At 41.4% G+C, this 16,051-nt stretch overlaps 1 protein-coding gene across 6 annotated transcripts; it reads right to left on the reverse strand.

Annotated features, from left to right (window-relative positions):
• Nucleotides 1–78: 78 nt before the first annotated feature.
• sytl3 (synaptotagmin-like 3) lies at nt 79–14,863 on the reverse strand. Of its 6 annotated transcripts, none has more exons than XM_020496253.2 (17): nt 14,740–14,863; nt 8,578–8,633; nt 8,107–8,380; nt 7,417–7,632; nt 6,495–6,562; nt 6,056–6,107; nt 5,412–5,478; nt 4,589–4,667; nt 3,838–3,959; nt 3,349–3,471; nt 2,863–3,035; nt 2,566–2,668; nt 2,190–2,360; nt 1,930–2,038; nt 1,598–1,703; nt 687–889; nt 79–186 (listed from the first exon to the last, which is right to left on the reverse strand). In XM_020496253.2, the coding sequence occupies exons 3-17, from the start codon at nt 8,202–8,204 to the stop codon at nt 95–97; spliced, it is 1,782 nt and encodes a 593-aa protein (XP_020351842.1). In that variant the 5' UTR covers nt 8,205–8,380; nt 8,578–8,633; nt 14,740–14,863; the 3' UTR covers nt 79–94. The 6 variants fall into 6 exon arrangements, with proteins under 6 accessions (XP_020351842.1, XP_020351841.1, XP_031692824.1 ...); XM_020496252.2 differs by having other exon boundaries at nt 8,485–8,633; XM_031836964.1 differs by having other exon boundaries at nt 8,248–8,380; nt 8,485–8,633; nt 14,740–14,862.
• Between the last annotated feature and the right edge of the window lie 1,188 nt (nt 14,864–16,051).

Below are 16,051 nucleotides of genomic sequence, written 5' to 3' on the forward strand. Positions count from 1 at the left end.
ATACGGATTGAATAGAGGCCTTAAAGTACCACGGTTTTTCTTGTGGGGAGACCGTGTCCAGTCCAGGTGCTTTTTTTCCCTGTTGACTCTGACATCATGTTCTCCTGCTGTTGATGTTGGCTTGCATGGGTAAACTGAAGTCATGCCACATGTTGGGTGTTTGCAGCACCAGTTGCCATGATGACCCTAAGAAACACGTGGTTAACAGAGAGTGCCAGGTCAGTGACATCATCAGTCCTTCCTTGCTTCCTCTCACAAATATTTTTTCAATGTTTTATAGTTCTGTGAAACCAGAGACGGCACTAAGCTGAGTCCATCACACAGAGAGGGAGAGCACGAGAGAATGAAAAGAGAGAAATTATATGCTAAGGAGAGAGAGTCCTCAATACCCTGTAAGGTGAAATCTGTTTCCTCAGATGGCCCTCTAAATTCCATTTGTGTGAAATAGGACATTGGTGCTCTTGTTAATTCAATTATCATTGACGTTTGACTCAGTCTGGGATTTTAGACAACTGGAGTTGGTATTAGATGAAGTAAACCCAGTTGAAGAATTTAAAAACAAATAATGTATCTCAGCCCCCTTGGATGGGCCTGGTCAAACTTTTCTATTTACGCCATTTCATTTTCATGCAAACTGATTCAAATCTACTGTATGATTGTAAAGGTATGACAGACAGCCATATTACCGGCTTCCATTCTGACCCAGCCCAGGAGGCGGTCTGAGAAGGTAAAGGGGGCGTGGTCCCAGAGGTCAAGCTCCAGAGTGCAGATCTGGAGGTCATAGGGCGTGACTCTGCTGAAGAGCAGCTGGTGAGACCACGCCGGACTGGGCTTCTTCAGGACAGGGGTCCTCTGGACCAGCTCTCTGGGCCCGTGAAGAGTCAAGCACCTAAAATACAAACATGTAAAGATAAACTGTTATGGGATTTTTTATGAATAATTACTAAATTATGTATACATTTAGCTTAGAATTATAACTAAACAGAATACTACTCTGTTACTGTATGAATGTATGAATCTTATTATAATCATAATACTGAATATAATGTAGCTTGTGTCAAGAATTAGAACAAGGACTTTCTGTTCCTCGTTAGAACCGAATGGAGCTGTCGTCAGACCGGCTGGAATACTGTGTTCCTTACAGGACATTCTGTCCCTACCCAGGGAGGGGAGAGACCTTGGGCTTGTAGTAGATTGTTTAACAGGTGGCAGACAATGTGAGAAGGCTTGTGAACTATATTGCCATTGTATCTGAGAGGAGGAGAGACATTTATGACAAAATGTGAGGTATATAAACCAATGTAGATGGTATTATGACCAGAGCTCTACACTATTGATTAATTTTGAGACTGGTCTCTGTCCATTTTATACAAATAAGAATCTTACAAATTCTTAGAAACGGACAGAGTGTTTTAATGGAATTGGTTAATGAACACAATAATTAAATTCCTCTAACATAAACATATAGTTGATAAAACACACACGTACTGTATGTATGCATGAAACACGTACTCATAGATACATAAACACACAACACACCTAGAACAGACACACAATATCACACCCCAGCAAACACACACGCTAATCATACATTTACCCTTTCACATAGGTGTTCTGACTGTTGTTTGCTTTAGTGGGCAGATTTTTGGCACCAGTGACAAGAACAGTCAGTTGACCAACATCATGTGGTCCAATATGAACCGCTGTGAGGAGGAACAAAAGAAATCAAGGTCATTTCAAACCAATATAAGGATCTTTTGACCACTGGTGCTGTAAAAACACACTGTAAACTGTTTCAAAATTAGGTCTTATTCATTAGACACCAAACAGGTGAAAACAGAATGAAACAGGGAGGGACTAACTGAGATATAAACATTTGTTTTCTGTAGCAAAACATTTCGGTGCGTGAACGGTAGAGAGTCAACTTACCATCTGTGTGGCAAACCCAGGACGGCTGGGACAAGGAGGTGAACTTCATTCTGACCAGCAGTTCTCCTGCTGTATCCTGCTCTACTGCATTCCCTTCTGGACTCTCAGGCTATTGACCGAGAGAGAAATAAGAGTGCGATAGAGAGAGGACAGAGGAGACACACCAGCAAGTTGAACAAAAGTTTTTCCCCAAAATATTGTTTTATAAAGATAAAGGGTATTGTGTGAACATTTCTTCATGGTCAGCAGTTATACCCTACCTTTGGACACAGGGGGTACCAGTTGGAGCCCTGGGTGGTGCTGTCCTTAAATATACAGCCCTCCAGCGGGACGAGGACCTCTCCCAGAAACACCTTCTTCTTCAGGGTCGCAGAGTGCCACACAGACACCTGCAGAGTACTCCTGGACAACAAGGGGCTCTCCATCTGGCACTGTGCATCAGGGAATACAACATGTAGATGGGTGAAAAACAGGAGATTTCATTGCCATGTAGCCTATTCCACTCACTACTTTTAAGCCAGTTTAGGGTATTCTTTAGAAACTAAATTGAAGCTTGTTTTGATTTACAGTTGAACCAGTTTTTACTATGTTTTGTAGTGTCCAAATGAATATGACCCATAATATTTGTCTCCTTACCTGTAAAATTTCATTATAAATGGGATCCGTTGTGTTCCTCTTGATAGTTGTCTTCAGTTTGCTGCTCTGAGACTTCTCCGGCAGTAGGAAGATTTTGACGTACCTGCCCATGATGTTGACACATACAGTACAGCGTGAGGAGATCTAGTTTGCAAATGGATATATCAGTACAACAGAGAGTAATAATCTGTTATGAAAGACATAGAATTACTAGAATGGGCCTCCCCAATCAAGTCAGCATTCAATGATGGGTAGGGCCTATTTCTATAATCTGGTGTATTGAGTAATAATGCTTACGGGTGACACTTCTTCCTCTTGATATCTCCGTACGCCAGGTTTCTGCAGCCGTTTATTGTGATCTCCAGGCAGGAAGTGATGTGGTTGAAGGCGATGGCGAGCTTTAGCTCCCCTGTCACTCTGTTGATCTCCAAGAGACCACAGTCTGTACCAGTGCTACTAGCACTACTGCCCTGTAATATTAATATGTATTTTTATATACAGATCAACATGTCACATTGCCTCTTTAAAAGGATGTTATGACAACATAATGCAGGTCTATTCCGTAATGTATTCAGAGGATTTGGATGCATTCCTTTCTAGCTTCTCCGCCAGCGACAAGACTATGCAGCTATGCGAGACATGAAAAAGACACGAAAACCACATAACAACAATCCTTATCTGATAAAATGTCAAATAGATTGTGAAGTTTGGCACGAGCTGCTGTTGCACAAGTCCCTGTGTTCTTTATGTCTCTTTTCTTCATCATCAGGGCACTCAACTCACCCTCTTTCCCCATGAGTACTCTGAACCCAGGGAAAGGTCCTCATCCGCCCCTGACGAAGAACTGCTCTGGTCATCATTCCGGCTCTTCTTGAACAGGTTGGTAAGACTGGGGCCTTTGGTAAGCTGTGAGGAGAGAGGTTGTGTCTGTTGAAATATAGTATACTTTTGTTCATTTTCTAGTGAATTTCCAGGGAAGCGCAACTGGTACTTGAATCCGGGTCCCTGTGTCTGTCAGTCCAACATCTTAGCCATTCCACTGAGAGGCTTGAACCTCCTGACAAGATGGAAATGTGTATCATTATTAAAGGTTGTTCCAATAGCTGTTTCTAAAGTCTCCCTCTTTCCTATCTGAAATAGTTGTCAGTGTCATACGTGTCATATGTAGGTGGGGTCTCTTTGATTTTACCCCAGGGGTTTGATGAAATATATGTGGTCTGTGACTTGATAGTGTAATACTTGAGGGGTTGATATGTATTTGGTTTCTCTTACATTGTTGTATTTGTTGATGTTTGTGTCAGAGAGGCTTTTCCAGCCAGTGCTCTGTCCCCGCCTGTTGTCCACTGTAAGAAGATCCTGTTCCACTCGTACATCCTGTTGCGACCTGGAGAACCCTGCAACCCGAACGGTAGGGCGGATAACACACACAGACCGTCTCCATCCATAACATAGCACTTCTGACGTGCTGCTTGCGAACAAGCTTCAATATAGATACAGTATCATATCTTATCTTATTTCCTAGGTGCGGTTTCCTTAACACCGACAACTGATCGCAAGGATATCTTATCGACAAATTACATTAAGGTTTGCGATAACGCTCAGAGGAAATGTGTCACTGTTTTGATTTTCTTGGATCCTAGTTCTCACCAAGATGTACATAAAATTACTTCACATTGAAAGATCATACAGTTTTTTTTTTTTTACAGAGACCTTGGCTGCGTTTCAAAATCATAAAAGACACACCCTAGTCCACTTACCTTCTCCTTATGCCCTTGGGGGAATCCCTGTAGCCATATTTGTCTTCGGTCCAAATGACTAGCCAAGCAAGGGAAGTTTGCAACGAAAACTTCTGCGACAGAAGTTTCCTGGACTCGAACTCAGGATTTCTAGTGGCACAGCTAGCACAGTGATGCAGTGCCTTAGACCACTGCACCACTCGGGAGGCCCAGGGTGTGTCTTTTAAGTGTTTGGAATGCAGCCTTTTTCTTCGTAAATACCAAAATGGCTCAAAAGAGTCACTTACTTCTCATGTGGCTTGTGAGGGAAACCATCAGGTCCTCCATAGACTTGGTGAATGGTTTTTTAAAGGAATTGTTCAGTCCCTAGAGATGATGGACAATACATCTGACAGACCAAGTCATAATTGTGCTTCATGAAACTGTGAAGGAGTGAGCCCTTCACAACTTATTTATTGGATAAAATAAGTTGTATGCAGAATCCCTTTCAATTCATAATTCCAGGCAATTCTATAGCTGCAATGTCAATTGCACCTCTTGGATTTTTTGGACATCATGTTCAAATCATCTATAAGTGACTTTGTTGAGCTTCAATCAATTTGAGATACTTTTGGATGATTTGGACATGATGCGCGAAAAATGCTAATATCAGGCCCATGACTTGAGTGGGATTTGTGCCACAAACGCTAAAATGTTAGCATGTGGAAACAGTGCTAGGGAAACATAACCAAAGCATGGATTGCTGCCAGACCATGTCCATAGACTGCTTACAGAGGAAGGAAACTAATGCCATTTTGTAATTTGGGTGAACTATCCCTTTAATTGGGTCTGTATCCTGATTAGCTAGTAAATTGAGTGGCTGTTTTAACACAGGTGTGGTCCCGCTGACCTAATTATTGAAGGAATTGCCTTTAACAGCAGGTGTGTCATTGTTTGAGAGATTATTTTGTGTGTAAAGTGAGACAGTTTTAGCCATACATTGTGTACCTTTTTACTTGGTTTATCCTGCCCTTTTACAATAAGTTAAGCATTTTTGCACATGTTACTTCTCAGATGGTTTTTAAAGCCTTTTAAGTGGTAGGTCATTTGGATATCTTTATTTCACCTTACCCCTGATCTGCTGAAGGATGGACCATCGTAATAGGGTGGAGCGGTTGGCGGAACGACTGTTATATGACTGGAAAGTGAAACACACACACAGAGAATGCTATTTCTATATTTCTATTAAACATGACCTATAATTCAACACAATATAAGTTAAATAGTTTTTCTTCCCCCCAAAAATGTAATTAAGTAGTTAAATAAGCAGTTTTTCTGTGTTTGAATGGTGTGGGTGTATACATACTGGTTGCTAAAAATAGTAATAACAAGTAAACAGCTGATTGGCCAGGCCAGCCAATGAGACGTCTCGGCCAAAAACGTGACATCACGTTATATGAGGAAATGCCAAACATTTTTCAAACAGTCAGATAGTTTGAAGTGTTTTTTTTCCACTCACAAATGTATGCTTTGGCCACACATGTATAGGATAAGTCAACCATTATTTGGGCATGACTTAACAGAATGAGCTTTTAAAAGTGATATTTTCACTGAACAGTGTTTTGCCCACCAATTTCTGATGAAATTACATGTTTTTAAATATTGATAAAGTACATACCTGCATCCGTCTGTGTCTAATATCTCTATCAGACACTATGGTCACATAATACAGTAGTATACAATACATTTATAAATTATGACTGCCATTGACTCACCTCAACCTCTGGTAAGACTTTAGTAGCTTCTCCCCAACAGTCTCATGCCTTTCTGTAAATTAAAAGAGTATTGCTATAGCTGCCAACACCAGTACACATACACTATTAAATATTACTGTTATGGACTCTATCCCACTCTCCCGGGCAATGTCCTAGCAGACAGCAACAATGCATTATTCAGTCAAAGCAGTTCTCTAAACCATACACACATCAGAAGATTATGTAGAAGACCACTTTTCAATACCATGCAAAACAACTGAAACACATCTAGCTGTATGATGTATTACTTGACTAGTCCTGTACTGTACAGCTGTGTTTTTAGACATACAAGGCATTTTTACATTTTTGTAATTTCATGAGTGCATATGGGTTCTTACTTTTTCATACTGGCATTTTACTTATGAGAGAATTAGGCATGTGAGGGGTAAAGAAAACAAACCCGAGTCAGGTGGAAATTTCTTGTCCCTTTCTTCCAAAAACCACTCCCCGGACCTGATCTTAACCTTCCTAAGAAGTGTGAAGAAATAGATTTAAGATAAATTATCCTTTGTTTACCAGGGCTGTTAAATTCTGGTCCTGGAAGGCCGAAACACTTCTGGTTTTTGTTTCTACTTGCTAGAAAATTACACTCACCTGTTGTCCCAGGTTGGAATTAGTCCCTTATAAGAAGGACAGGATGAAACCCAGAAGTGTTTTAGCCCTCCAGGACCGATATTGAACAGCCCTGGTTTAGATTACAAAGGAAATACTGTACATTTTGTCAGTTCATTCTCTCAACATGTTAACACGCCTTAAAATATTGAATAAAGGATAGAGGATACCAATAATAAAGAGGTTAGAGCATACAGTTAGAGGTTAGAGGTTAGAGGTTAGAGCATACAGTTAGAGGTTAGAGCATACAGTTAGAGGTTAGAGCATACAGTTAGAGGTTAGAGCATACAGTTAGAGGTTAGAGCATACAGTTAGAGGTTAGAGCATACAGTTAGAGGTTAGAGGTTAGAGGTTAGAGCATACAGTTAGAGGTTAGAGCATACAGTTAGAGGTTAGAGGTTAGAGGTTAGAGCATACAGTTAGAGGTTAGAGCATACAGTTAGAGGTTAGAGCATACAGTTAGAGGTTAGAGGTTAGAGGTTAGAGGTTAGAGCATACATTTAGAGGTTCGAGCATACATTCTATGTTACGGCACTGACATGACAATATGTTATTGCACTAACATAAAAGTATATGTTATAGCAATTACATAACATTCTATGTTACAGTGCTGACATGTGAGTCTATGTTACAGTTTTGGTATTGACATAACTTCCTATGTTACGGTTCTGACATCTAAGTCTATGTTACGGCACTGACATGCCTCCTACCTGTAGGCGTGGCAGACGGTACACTTCCAGTCCAGGGCGGACACGCCCACACGACACTTGTTGCAGACGCGGTGGCTGCAGCCTCGGCACACGGCGCCCGAGTTCCAGAACATTCCCAGCGGCCTCTGACAGCGGGCGCAAGTCCTTTTGCTGTACTGCCGGGCAAAACTCTTGGCACCTTTCCTTCGGATCTCCTGTAGCTCCGTCTTCAGCCTCCTGTAACAGTAGATGGTCGCAGGTGGGGGTTACAGCACAGGAGGTTGGTGGCAACTTAATTGGGGAGGACAAGCTCGTGGTAATGGCTGGAGTGGAATTAGTGGAATGGTATTAAACACATGGTTTCTATGTGTCTGATGCCATTCCATTTGCTCCGTTCTGGCCATTATTATGAGCCGTCCTCCCCTAAGCTGCCTGAGGTACAGTAATGATGGCAGTGCTTTAACTGTACTGATCATCTCTTCGCATCCACTTTTCCTGTCAGTCAGCCACTGGCAATTCATTCTAATTAAATGCATTATAGTATTAATGATACATTTTACACCAACGATTGTGAATACTATTTTGAGGAGCATCAGTTAAGCGTTGTCATTGTCTCCACAGATCCTGAAGTACCCTCTGAGTGTTGTTGTTATACAGTGTGTCCATGCAGTAAATGTGAAAAGCTTGGCTGAAGTAAATTATGTTGTCTACCTTATCCTGTCGTCATCTGTGCTGCGTAAAAGTTTGTCTCTCTGAAGAACCTCCAGAACCTTCTCTCTCTCCAGAGCCTTGAGCACGCCCAGATCCATCTGTAAAAATGTGAGTTTCTTTCTTCTCTCGTCCCCACTTTACCTCTCTAGTCTCTCCTTCTCTCTCTCTCTCGCTTCTTCTTCTTCTGTCTCCTCCCTTTGTTCCACCCTCTTTCTCTTTTTATTGGGTGCCCGATGTTTCTTCAAGCTGGACGACGTCTTCACTTGTTACCAGACTGAGGGCAGAATGAAAGTCATGTTGATTTCGCTGCACAGTAAGAGACATCCCATGTCCCTGTCACGATATTCACAGAAGCTCTCTCCGCTTCGCATCACAGACCTTGATGTGTTTCTGCTCTGGTGACCAGCACTACCTCTTACGCTCTGCTCTCTAACCCATTCATAGTGCTGCATCCAAGAAGCAAACTCTGACCTATAGTCGCAGGGATCCTCTTCACAAAGTCCGATGACTGATGTTCACTTTGTTCACTAGGACAAGAAAAGAGCAACCAGTCATTTAGTCATTGTAGCCCTCACAGTAACATCCCACTCACTAAGGCAGAACAGGGAAAGACCAACAGAATGACAATGCCGCATGCTGTGCACAGGAGGTTGGTGGCCACTTAATTGGGGAGGACGGGCTCGTGGTAATGGCTGGAGCGGAATAGGTAGAATGGTATCAAATATATGGTTTCCATTAACTCAATTGCAGCCATTATTATGTTCTGTCCTCTCCTCAGCAGCCTCCACTGGTGCTGTGTATAATGCTAAAGTATCAGAGCCATCTGATATCCCATTGAACGTATCTCGCCCTTCCTCCCGACTCCTGTATTGTACACTTGCCCTTAATGTCACAGTGCTTTGCTCAGAATAGTAAATCCCATTTGGTCCTGCCACAGCTCCCACATGCACCGATCCTCTCACAGCAAGCGGACTACTCTGCCAGTATTGTAGTGATGCTCCAGTGAAGGCATCACACACATAGACACACACACACGTTATCCAAATGCCAACCACTGCATTATTAATGTCTCTGTTTTTCTTTTTTTAGTTTGGGAGGCGGGATGTGAAGTATGGTGAGAAAGAGCGTCATCAGAGTGTATTTTGGTTTGGGAGAGGAGATGTAATCTGAAGCATGGTGAGAAAGGGGGAAAGAGCCTCATTAGTGACTGGATGCCATCATGTGTTGTCTCTGCCTTTCTCCAAGACAGCAGAGGGCCACTGTAAACAATCAGTGTCAAAATTAATGTGATCAATCCCCCATGGCGAAGCAGCAGCATCTTTATGGTTCTGTCCCAAATGACACCCTATTCCCTACAGCCCTATGGGTACTGGTCAAACGTAGTGCACTAGATAGGGAATAGGGTGTCATTTGGGATGTATTTTCTGCATTTCTAATAAAGAGAGTGGACAGGAGACACTGAGCAGAAAGAGTGCAACAAGTGTAACAAGTTTTCTTCTATTAAATGAACTGCTATCTTTTGATAATATACTGTTGTTATACAATACAATATTATAATATATTAATATTCCATGTATAACTAAAAGTAGCTCTTCCACTTGTTTCTCAACTGTGTGCGGGGGTTGAAATTATGCTTATAAAAAATACGAGGTATTTTCAGGAGCTGTTTTTCAAATGCAGCATCAGACTTTAGCCTAACTTCAATACCATTTACAGCACTACATTTCAATGGCAAATGTCAGTCCGTTTCTGACCGTCATATTAAACCGTTAAACTGTCATGGTGAAATGCACTAATTTAATGATTACCGGCGCTAGCAAACCACCATGACAGCATAAGTGTAGATAATGGGGATGAGGGCTATGCTTGGTTAATGAGGATGATGAATTCCCAGACGTGACGGTGACCTGATTCAATCCACCACAGTAATGACAGTAGGACACCTCACTGTGTGTGTGTGTGTGTGTGTGTGTGTGTGTGTGTGTGTGTGTGTGTGTGTGTGTGTGTGTGTGTGTGTGTGTGTGTGTGTGTGTGTGTGTGTGTGTGTGTGTGTGTGTGTGTGTGTGTGTGTGTGTGTGCACGTGCGCACACACACACTTGCTTAGGTCCTTCTGGGGGTCCTAAGCAAGATTTGGTTGGGGGGGGGGCCCCACCTCATGGATGGCATAACAATTTAGTGGCCCTTCTCTTGACAGCAGAGAGAAAATGTACGTTTGAAAGTTTATTTCTTGCAATTTTACCATGGGGCGGAGAGAACAGTTTGACATTTTAAACAGCCAAAATTATTACTTTTTGGCTGAAAGACAATGTCCATAATTTACACAACAATTTAAGTCAATAAATCATTGTATTATATATTTCAGGTTGATGTGGAAATCCAATGTGATAACTTCAGATATTTTCAGTGCGTTTGCCCTATTTTTGTTTTAGCAGTAAATTGACTGATACAACCTGGGGAATAGTTACTGGGGAGAGGAGGGAATGAGCCAATTGGAAGCTGGGGATGATTAGGTAGCCAGCATGGTATTTGGGCCAGGACACCAGGGTTAACACCCCTACTCTTACAATAAGTGCCATGGAATCTTAAGCAACCACAGAGAGTCAGGACAACTGTTTAACATCCCATCTGAAAGACAGCACCCTACACAGGGAAATGACCCCAATCACTGCCCTGGAGAATTGGGATATTTTTTTTTAGACCAGAGGAAAGAGTTCCTCCTACTGGCCCACCAAAACACCACTTTTAGCAGCATCTGGTCTCCCATCCAGGACCAACCCTGCTTAGCTTCAGAGGCAAGCCAGCAGTCGGTTGCAGTGTGGTATGCTACAGGCCTTGTGATATGACAAGCTAATAATTTCCAGTCTACGTATCTTTTCAGGGCTGGGTTTTATTTTAATGTTACCACCAACCAGCATGGCATTTATTAATCAGAAACACTTGCAAAGTTCTTGTTCTTTGCGAATCGCCAGTGAGCTGAGCAATATAATCGATGATCTTTAGTTGAGCCAAACAGCTTTTCGCCTGAGCTATGAAGCAAATGTCTTGTTTTGCACCTCCACTTTTCTTTACCAGCAAATTATCATAATCCATTAGATAATTTGTCAAGTTTCACTTATTTTTGAGCCAGTCTGTATTTTGTAAATGGTGAAATTGATTGCATTTTGGAATCCCGCTTCCCCCGTCGCTCCGAGATGAATGGTTTGACCATGCTCCACTGCTTTGATAGCCTTATACGAACCACCCTGATCTCGCCACCTTACATTCTGGTTCGGTTTCAAACTCAAAGTATACGGCCCTAAACCCTCAGCCCATTTGGGAATTCCCTCGGTCATATTTGTCGTCAGTCCAAATAATTAGCCAAGCCAAGGAAGTTTGCAACGTCAGCCCTCGTTTTTAATTGAGTTTGCGAGTGTACAAATATGTTCACTTCGAAGCCTGAAACGCCCAATAATTCAATTCGCAATGATTGTACATCGCTAAGAAAAGTCCGCCAAAGCATGGAACCTCATCGTCAATATGGAGTCAACATACAAATGTAAGTAAAAACGAATTTGAATAAGTTAGAAATTGTGCTACTAATCTATATACATGTAATTTCTGTATTGATTTGTTGTTAATAAAAAAAATGGTGTCCACTTAATTTGAGGGTGTGTGTATTTTAAGTGTTTAATGGAGACTGTGTTTCGTGAAGAGAAACAGAATGTGAGCTCGCGAGATCAGCATGGTTCGTACGAGGCTACTGCTTTGATTAGTGCATCTAGAAATCACAAGTGTCTATCCGATAATGAAAAGGCATCCGCACATTTATTTTTTACGGATGTATCTATTTTGTGCTGTTACAGTTCTATTGTTTCGTATCAGATGCGTTCAGGTTGTTGATACATAATAGTATAATTTGCGGCGTGCATCATGATCAAAGTCATTGTACTTTGTATCATTTCACTTCCCCCTAGTTGTGAGAACCATGTCATGTGCACCGGCCAGTGTAGTAAACTATATGTAATTACATTTCTAGTTTAATAAAATTTTACAGTAGCTTGGTGGTATCCTAACTAAATTCAAATCTTGGTAGTGTTTTCAGTTGTTCATTACTTTTTGACATGTGGTATAGCTAACTACTGGAACTACACAATCCTTTTTTTGCTAAATGAAAACCAAATATGGGTGAATTTGGCAAGACTTTACAGATTTGTTTCACATAAAACCTGCCTAATTTTAGCTTGAAACACTTTTTGTGTGCCTAATTATTTTTGTGTTTCGGCTAAATGACACATTCTGTTGACATCGGACTCCAGAGTGATCCGTTTTTTCAATTTATGGTCTATGACATTTCAGATTTAGATATGATAATTATCTAGCAGTTTGGATGTAGTGAACTACTTTTTCTAACTTCAGCTTTAATGTAACTGAAGTTCCAGTGTGAAGTAATTGATAGCTAAGTAAACTATATTTTCAGTGTAGCTTCTCCAAGACTGGCAAGGGCTGATTTGACATTGCTGTAGCTAAGCCAAATAGCCTGCAGCAGAATACTAAAGGTTGCACCATGTCCATCATAATGTAGTCTAAACCATTCAATAGTTAGGCTAGCCATATTACTGGAGCTTCATGTTATTCTTTCTATGGCCCATTCGTGCCGCAATATATAGAATATGCCAAAGCTTTAGAGATAACAATAGATGGCAAAGTCAAAGATACTTCCTATCTATCTGTGGCAAAGTTTTCCCTAACTACTTCTGACAAATCCAGAACCAGCCATAGCCTAGCCATCTGGCTAATCTTTTGAATACAGTGTAGCAACAACATATAACTTTAGCTATCTAGATAAAGTTAGCATGCTAGCTAGCTACACTGACAGTTTCTTGTTTTTATTTCTCCACTCCACGTGGAAATCACCACAATATTCCCATCCCCAATTAGTGAATACGCATTATCAGCCTGTGTCATTCTTCGGAGGTGAAACATAAACGAGAATTTCCGCAATAGGACAGAAAGCAAAATTCCTACAATTCTACACAATTTGTCTTATGCCATGTTAATATGATATGAGTGAGAATGACTAACAAGATCAATGTGGTCAGGCCCCCTAGTCATGTGCGCTATGTGCCTGGTTGGTATTCGGACATGATTAACACAAGTTTAGATAGCTGACCAATTGTCAGCTAATTGAGTGACTGACATAATAAGAGAGAAACTGCTGATGCACAACCAAGTTTTGAAATTGAATTTGACTATTCTTACTCTCAATAGTAAATTGAGACCCCGACTGAGTTAATAAAAAAAAAAGTGGGCACCATGAGAGTATAGTGCGTTCTCACAGCAGCCGGGGGTCCTAAGTGACCACTTATGTCGCTTATGCCTGGAGCCGGCCCGGTGTATGTGTGTGGGACCACATACGTGTCTGTCTGCTGTGAGAACTCATGGGGCCCACAGACACGTTACCCAAGCATATAAACGTTTCCTGGAAGAAGTTATCTCGCTGCTAACCGATACTTACTTACTCCTTACTTACTCCTCGTCCGAAGAGATGTACATAGCAACAGGAGACACCACCATTTCTTCAGTGGTGTAAAGTAATGAAGTAAAAATACTTGAAAGTACTACTTTAGTAGTTTTTTAGGGTATCTGTATTTTACTTTACTATATTTTTTACTACTTTTACTTCACTACATTCCTTATAAAAATTACTATTTTTACTCCATACATTTTCCCGACACCCCAACAAATGACTATTTACATTTTGAATCCTAGCAGGACAAGAAATGGGCTAATTCACACACTTCTCAAGAGAACATTCCTGGTCATCCCTAATAACTCTGATCTGGCGGACTCACTAAACACGTGCTTAGTTTGTAAATGATGTCTGAGTGTTGGAGTCTTTTTCCACCATTGCATTTCTGTATCCTCACAGTTCAACGCAGATACCAAATAAAGCTCCTCTGAAATAGGTTGCATTTCTCACCAGGGTTGAGATCAATTTAATTTAAATTCAGTCAATCTAGGAAATGATACGCAATGAGTTTCTCCCTGAATTGACTCAATTGAAATGGAATTGACATGTGGTGACTCCAACAGTGTTTCTCACAGAAGAGATCTAGCGCCCATCGGCTGCCGAGCCATGGCTATGCAGACAACTAAAAGAGAGCACAGATGAAACAACCACAGAATAGAAACCTATGCATTGCTTTGCAGCAGATTCAGAATGAGAGCAATTTCAAACACCTACAGTACCACTCACAGTCATAAAGATAAATCCTAAATGCTCTGTAGAGGCTGTAGATCACTTCTAAAAGTAATTTACCTCATTAGTATACTGCTGAGCATTGCAGTACCGGAATATGCAATAGTCCTATACTGTGGATGGCAACTGGAAGGACTAAATCCTAATAATCATCCAACAATGCCAGGGTTAGGTAGAGGCCACCAAGCTGACAAGGCCTTGAGGCATTGACCTCATGGAATACCTAGTTTCTTATCTTATCCTTAAAATTGCCTCATGTGCAAACCAATCAAACAAAGAAAAAGCAATTGTGGCACTTACTGAAGAACAGCTACTGTATCAGCTGCATGAGCCGTTTCTTCTCAAAGCCCCCCAGCAAAAAAAGTAAAACAGTCAGATGAAGACAGGATCTTACCTCTTGAGCTGAGGCCTCAGTGCAGTGCTGTTTGTATGACTCGTGGTCACCCTGAGAGAGGCAGATTCTTATGTGCAGCCAAGGTAACAAGGAAAACACTTCACTTTCTGTTTCCTTCCTTCCTGCTGTCACACAACTGCTGCTTGACAGAGCTGAGGTGAATGAGGTTGGTAGAAGTGCAGTTTCTTCTTTCTTTGGTTTTCTTTGTTGAGGGCCCGGTTTAGGGTGTGTGTGGCAGGGGAGGAAGTATTTTTGTAAAATTAGCCATTGTTAATGGAACCCCATTGTGAGAGGTTTTGTTGTTGTCTTGTAGGCTCTGCCTTAATTTGTGCTGTCTGACACCTGGAGTTGCAAGGAAAACGGTCAAGGAACAAAGGACCATTTTTTATTTAAGAGCACTGAATGTGGTAGAATACTACTATAGTATCCATGTCTGGTTTCTGTCTGAATGTAATGCGATGCTACTGGCGGCAGAGAAGTCAGGAGCTGGAGAGCAGAAACTGATTTACAACGGTTGTGTTTAATAACCATAAACCACCGTCAACAGAATAATTCAATAAATGGGTCAAACAAAACCCGGTAACTGACAGCATACCGTGCACAAGCACAACAACAAACAATTACGGACATGGGGGGGGGGAACAGAGGGTTAAATACTCAACATGTAATTGATGGAATTGGAACCAGGTGTGATGGAAGACAAGACAAAAGGAATGGAAAATGAAAAGTGGATCGGCGATAGCTAGAAGGTCGGTGACGTCGACCGCCGCCCGAACAAACCAGCTTCGTCGGAAGTCGTGACACTGAAACTTGTTTACTGAGGATAACTCTGATGCTATCTATATGGATGTATGATCTCAGTGGTAACTTGTATCTATCTGTACAGGGTGAACTCTGAATTACTATATGCAAAATCTTTTTATGGTCCTCTCAGGCAGTGGCGATTTTAGCATGTCAATCTTGGTGTGGAAAACTCTAAGCCACAACACAACACTAAGCAATGCATTAATTGCACTATGAAGCTGACAAATGGTGCCCACAAATGGTTAGTACCTACATAAAGCTGTCTCAACAGCAGAGATTTCTTTTCAGCACCATGGAGTGAATCCTTATCATTGCTACATCTGGCTATCAGCAGAGCCTTGTCTGGCAGCAAAACAGTTAATTCAGCTTAATTTACTGCCTTTAAAAAAACATAGATGATATGGCTGACTTGCTGAAGCAAATGTGTTTTCTACTGACAATTGAGATGTACAAACTATGGCATAAGGGGACGACGAGCAGATAAGAGGCAATCCGTAATTTCGATTAA

This window comes from Oncorhynchus kisutch, linkage group LG12 (assembly GCF_002021735.2).
Source record: "Oncorhynchus kisutch isolate 150728-3 linkage group LG12, Okis_V2, whole genome shotgun sequence".
Classification (NCBI taxonomy): domain Eukaryota; kingdom Metazoa; phylum Chordata; class Actinopteri; order Salmoniformes; family Salmonidae; genus Oncorhynchus; species Oncorhynchus kisutch.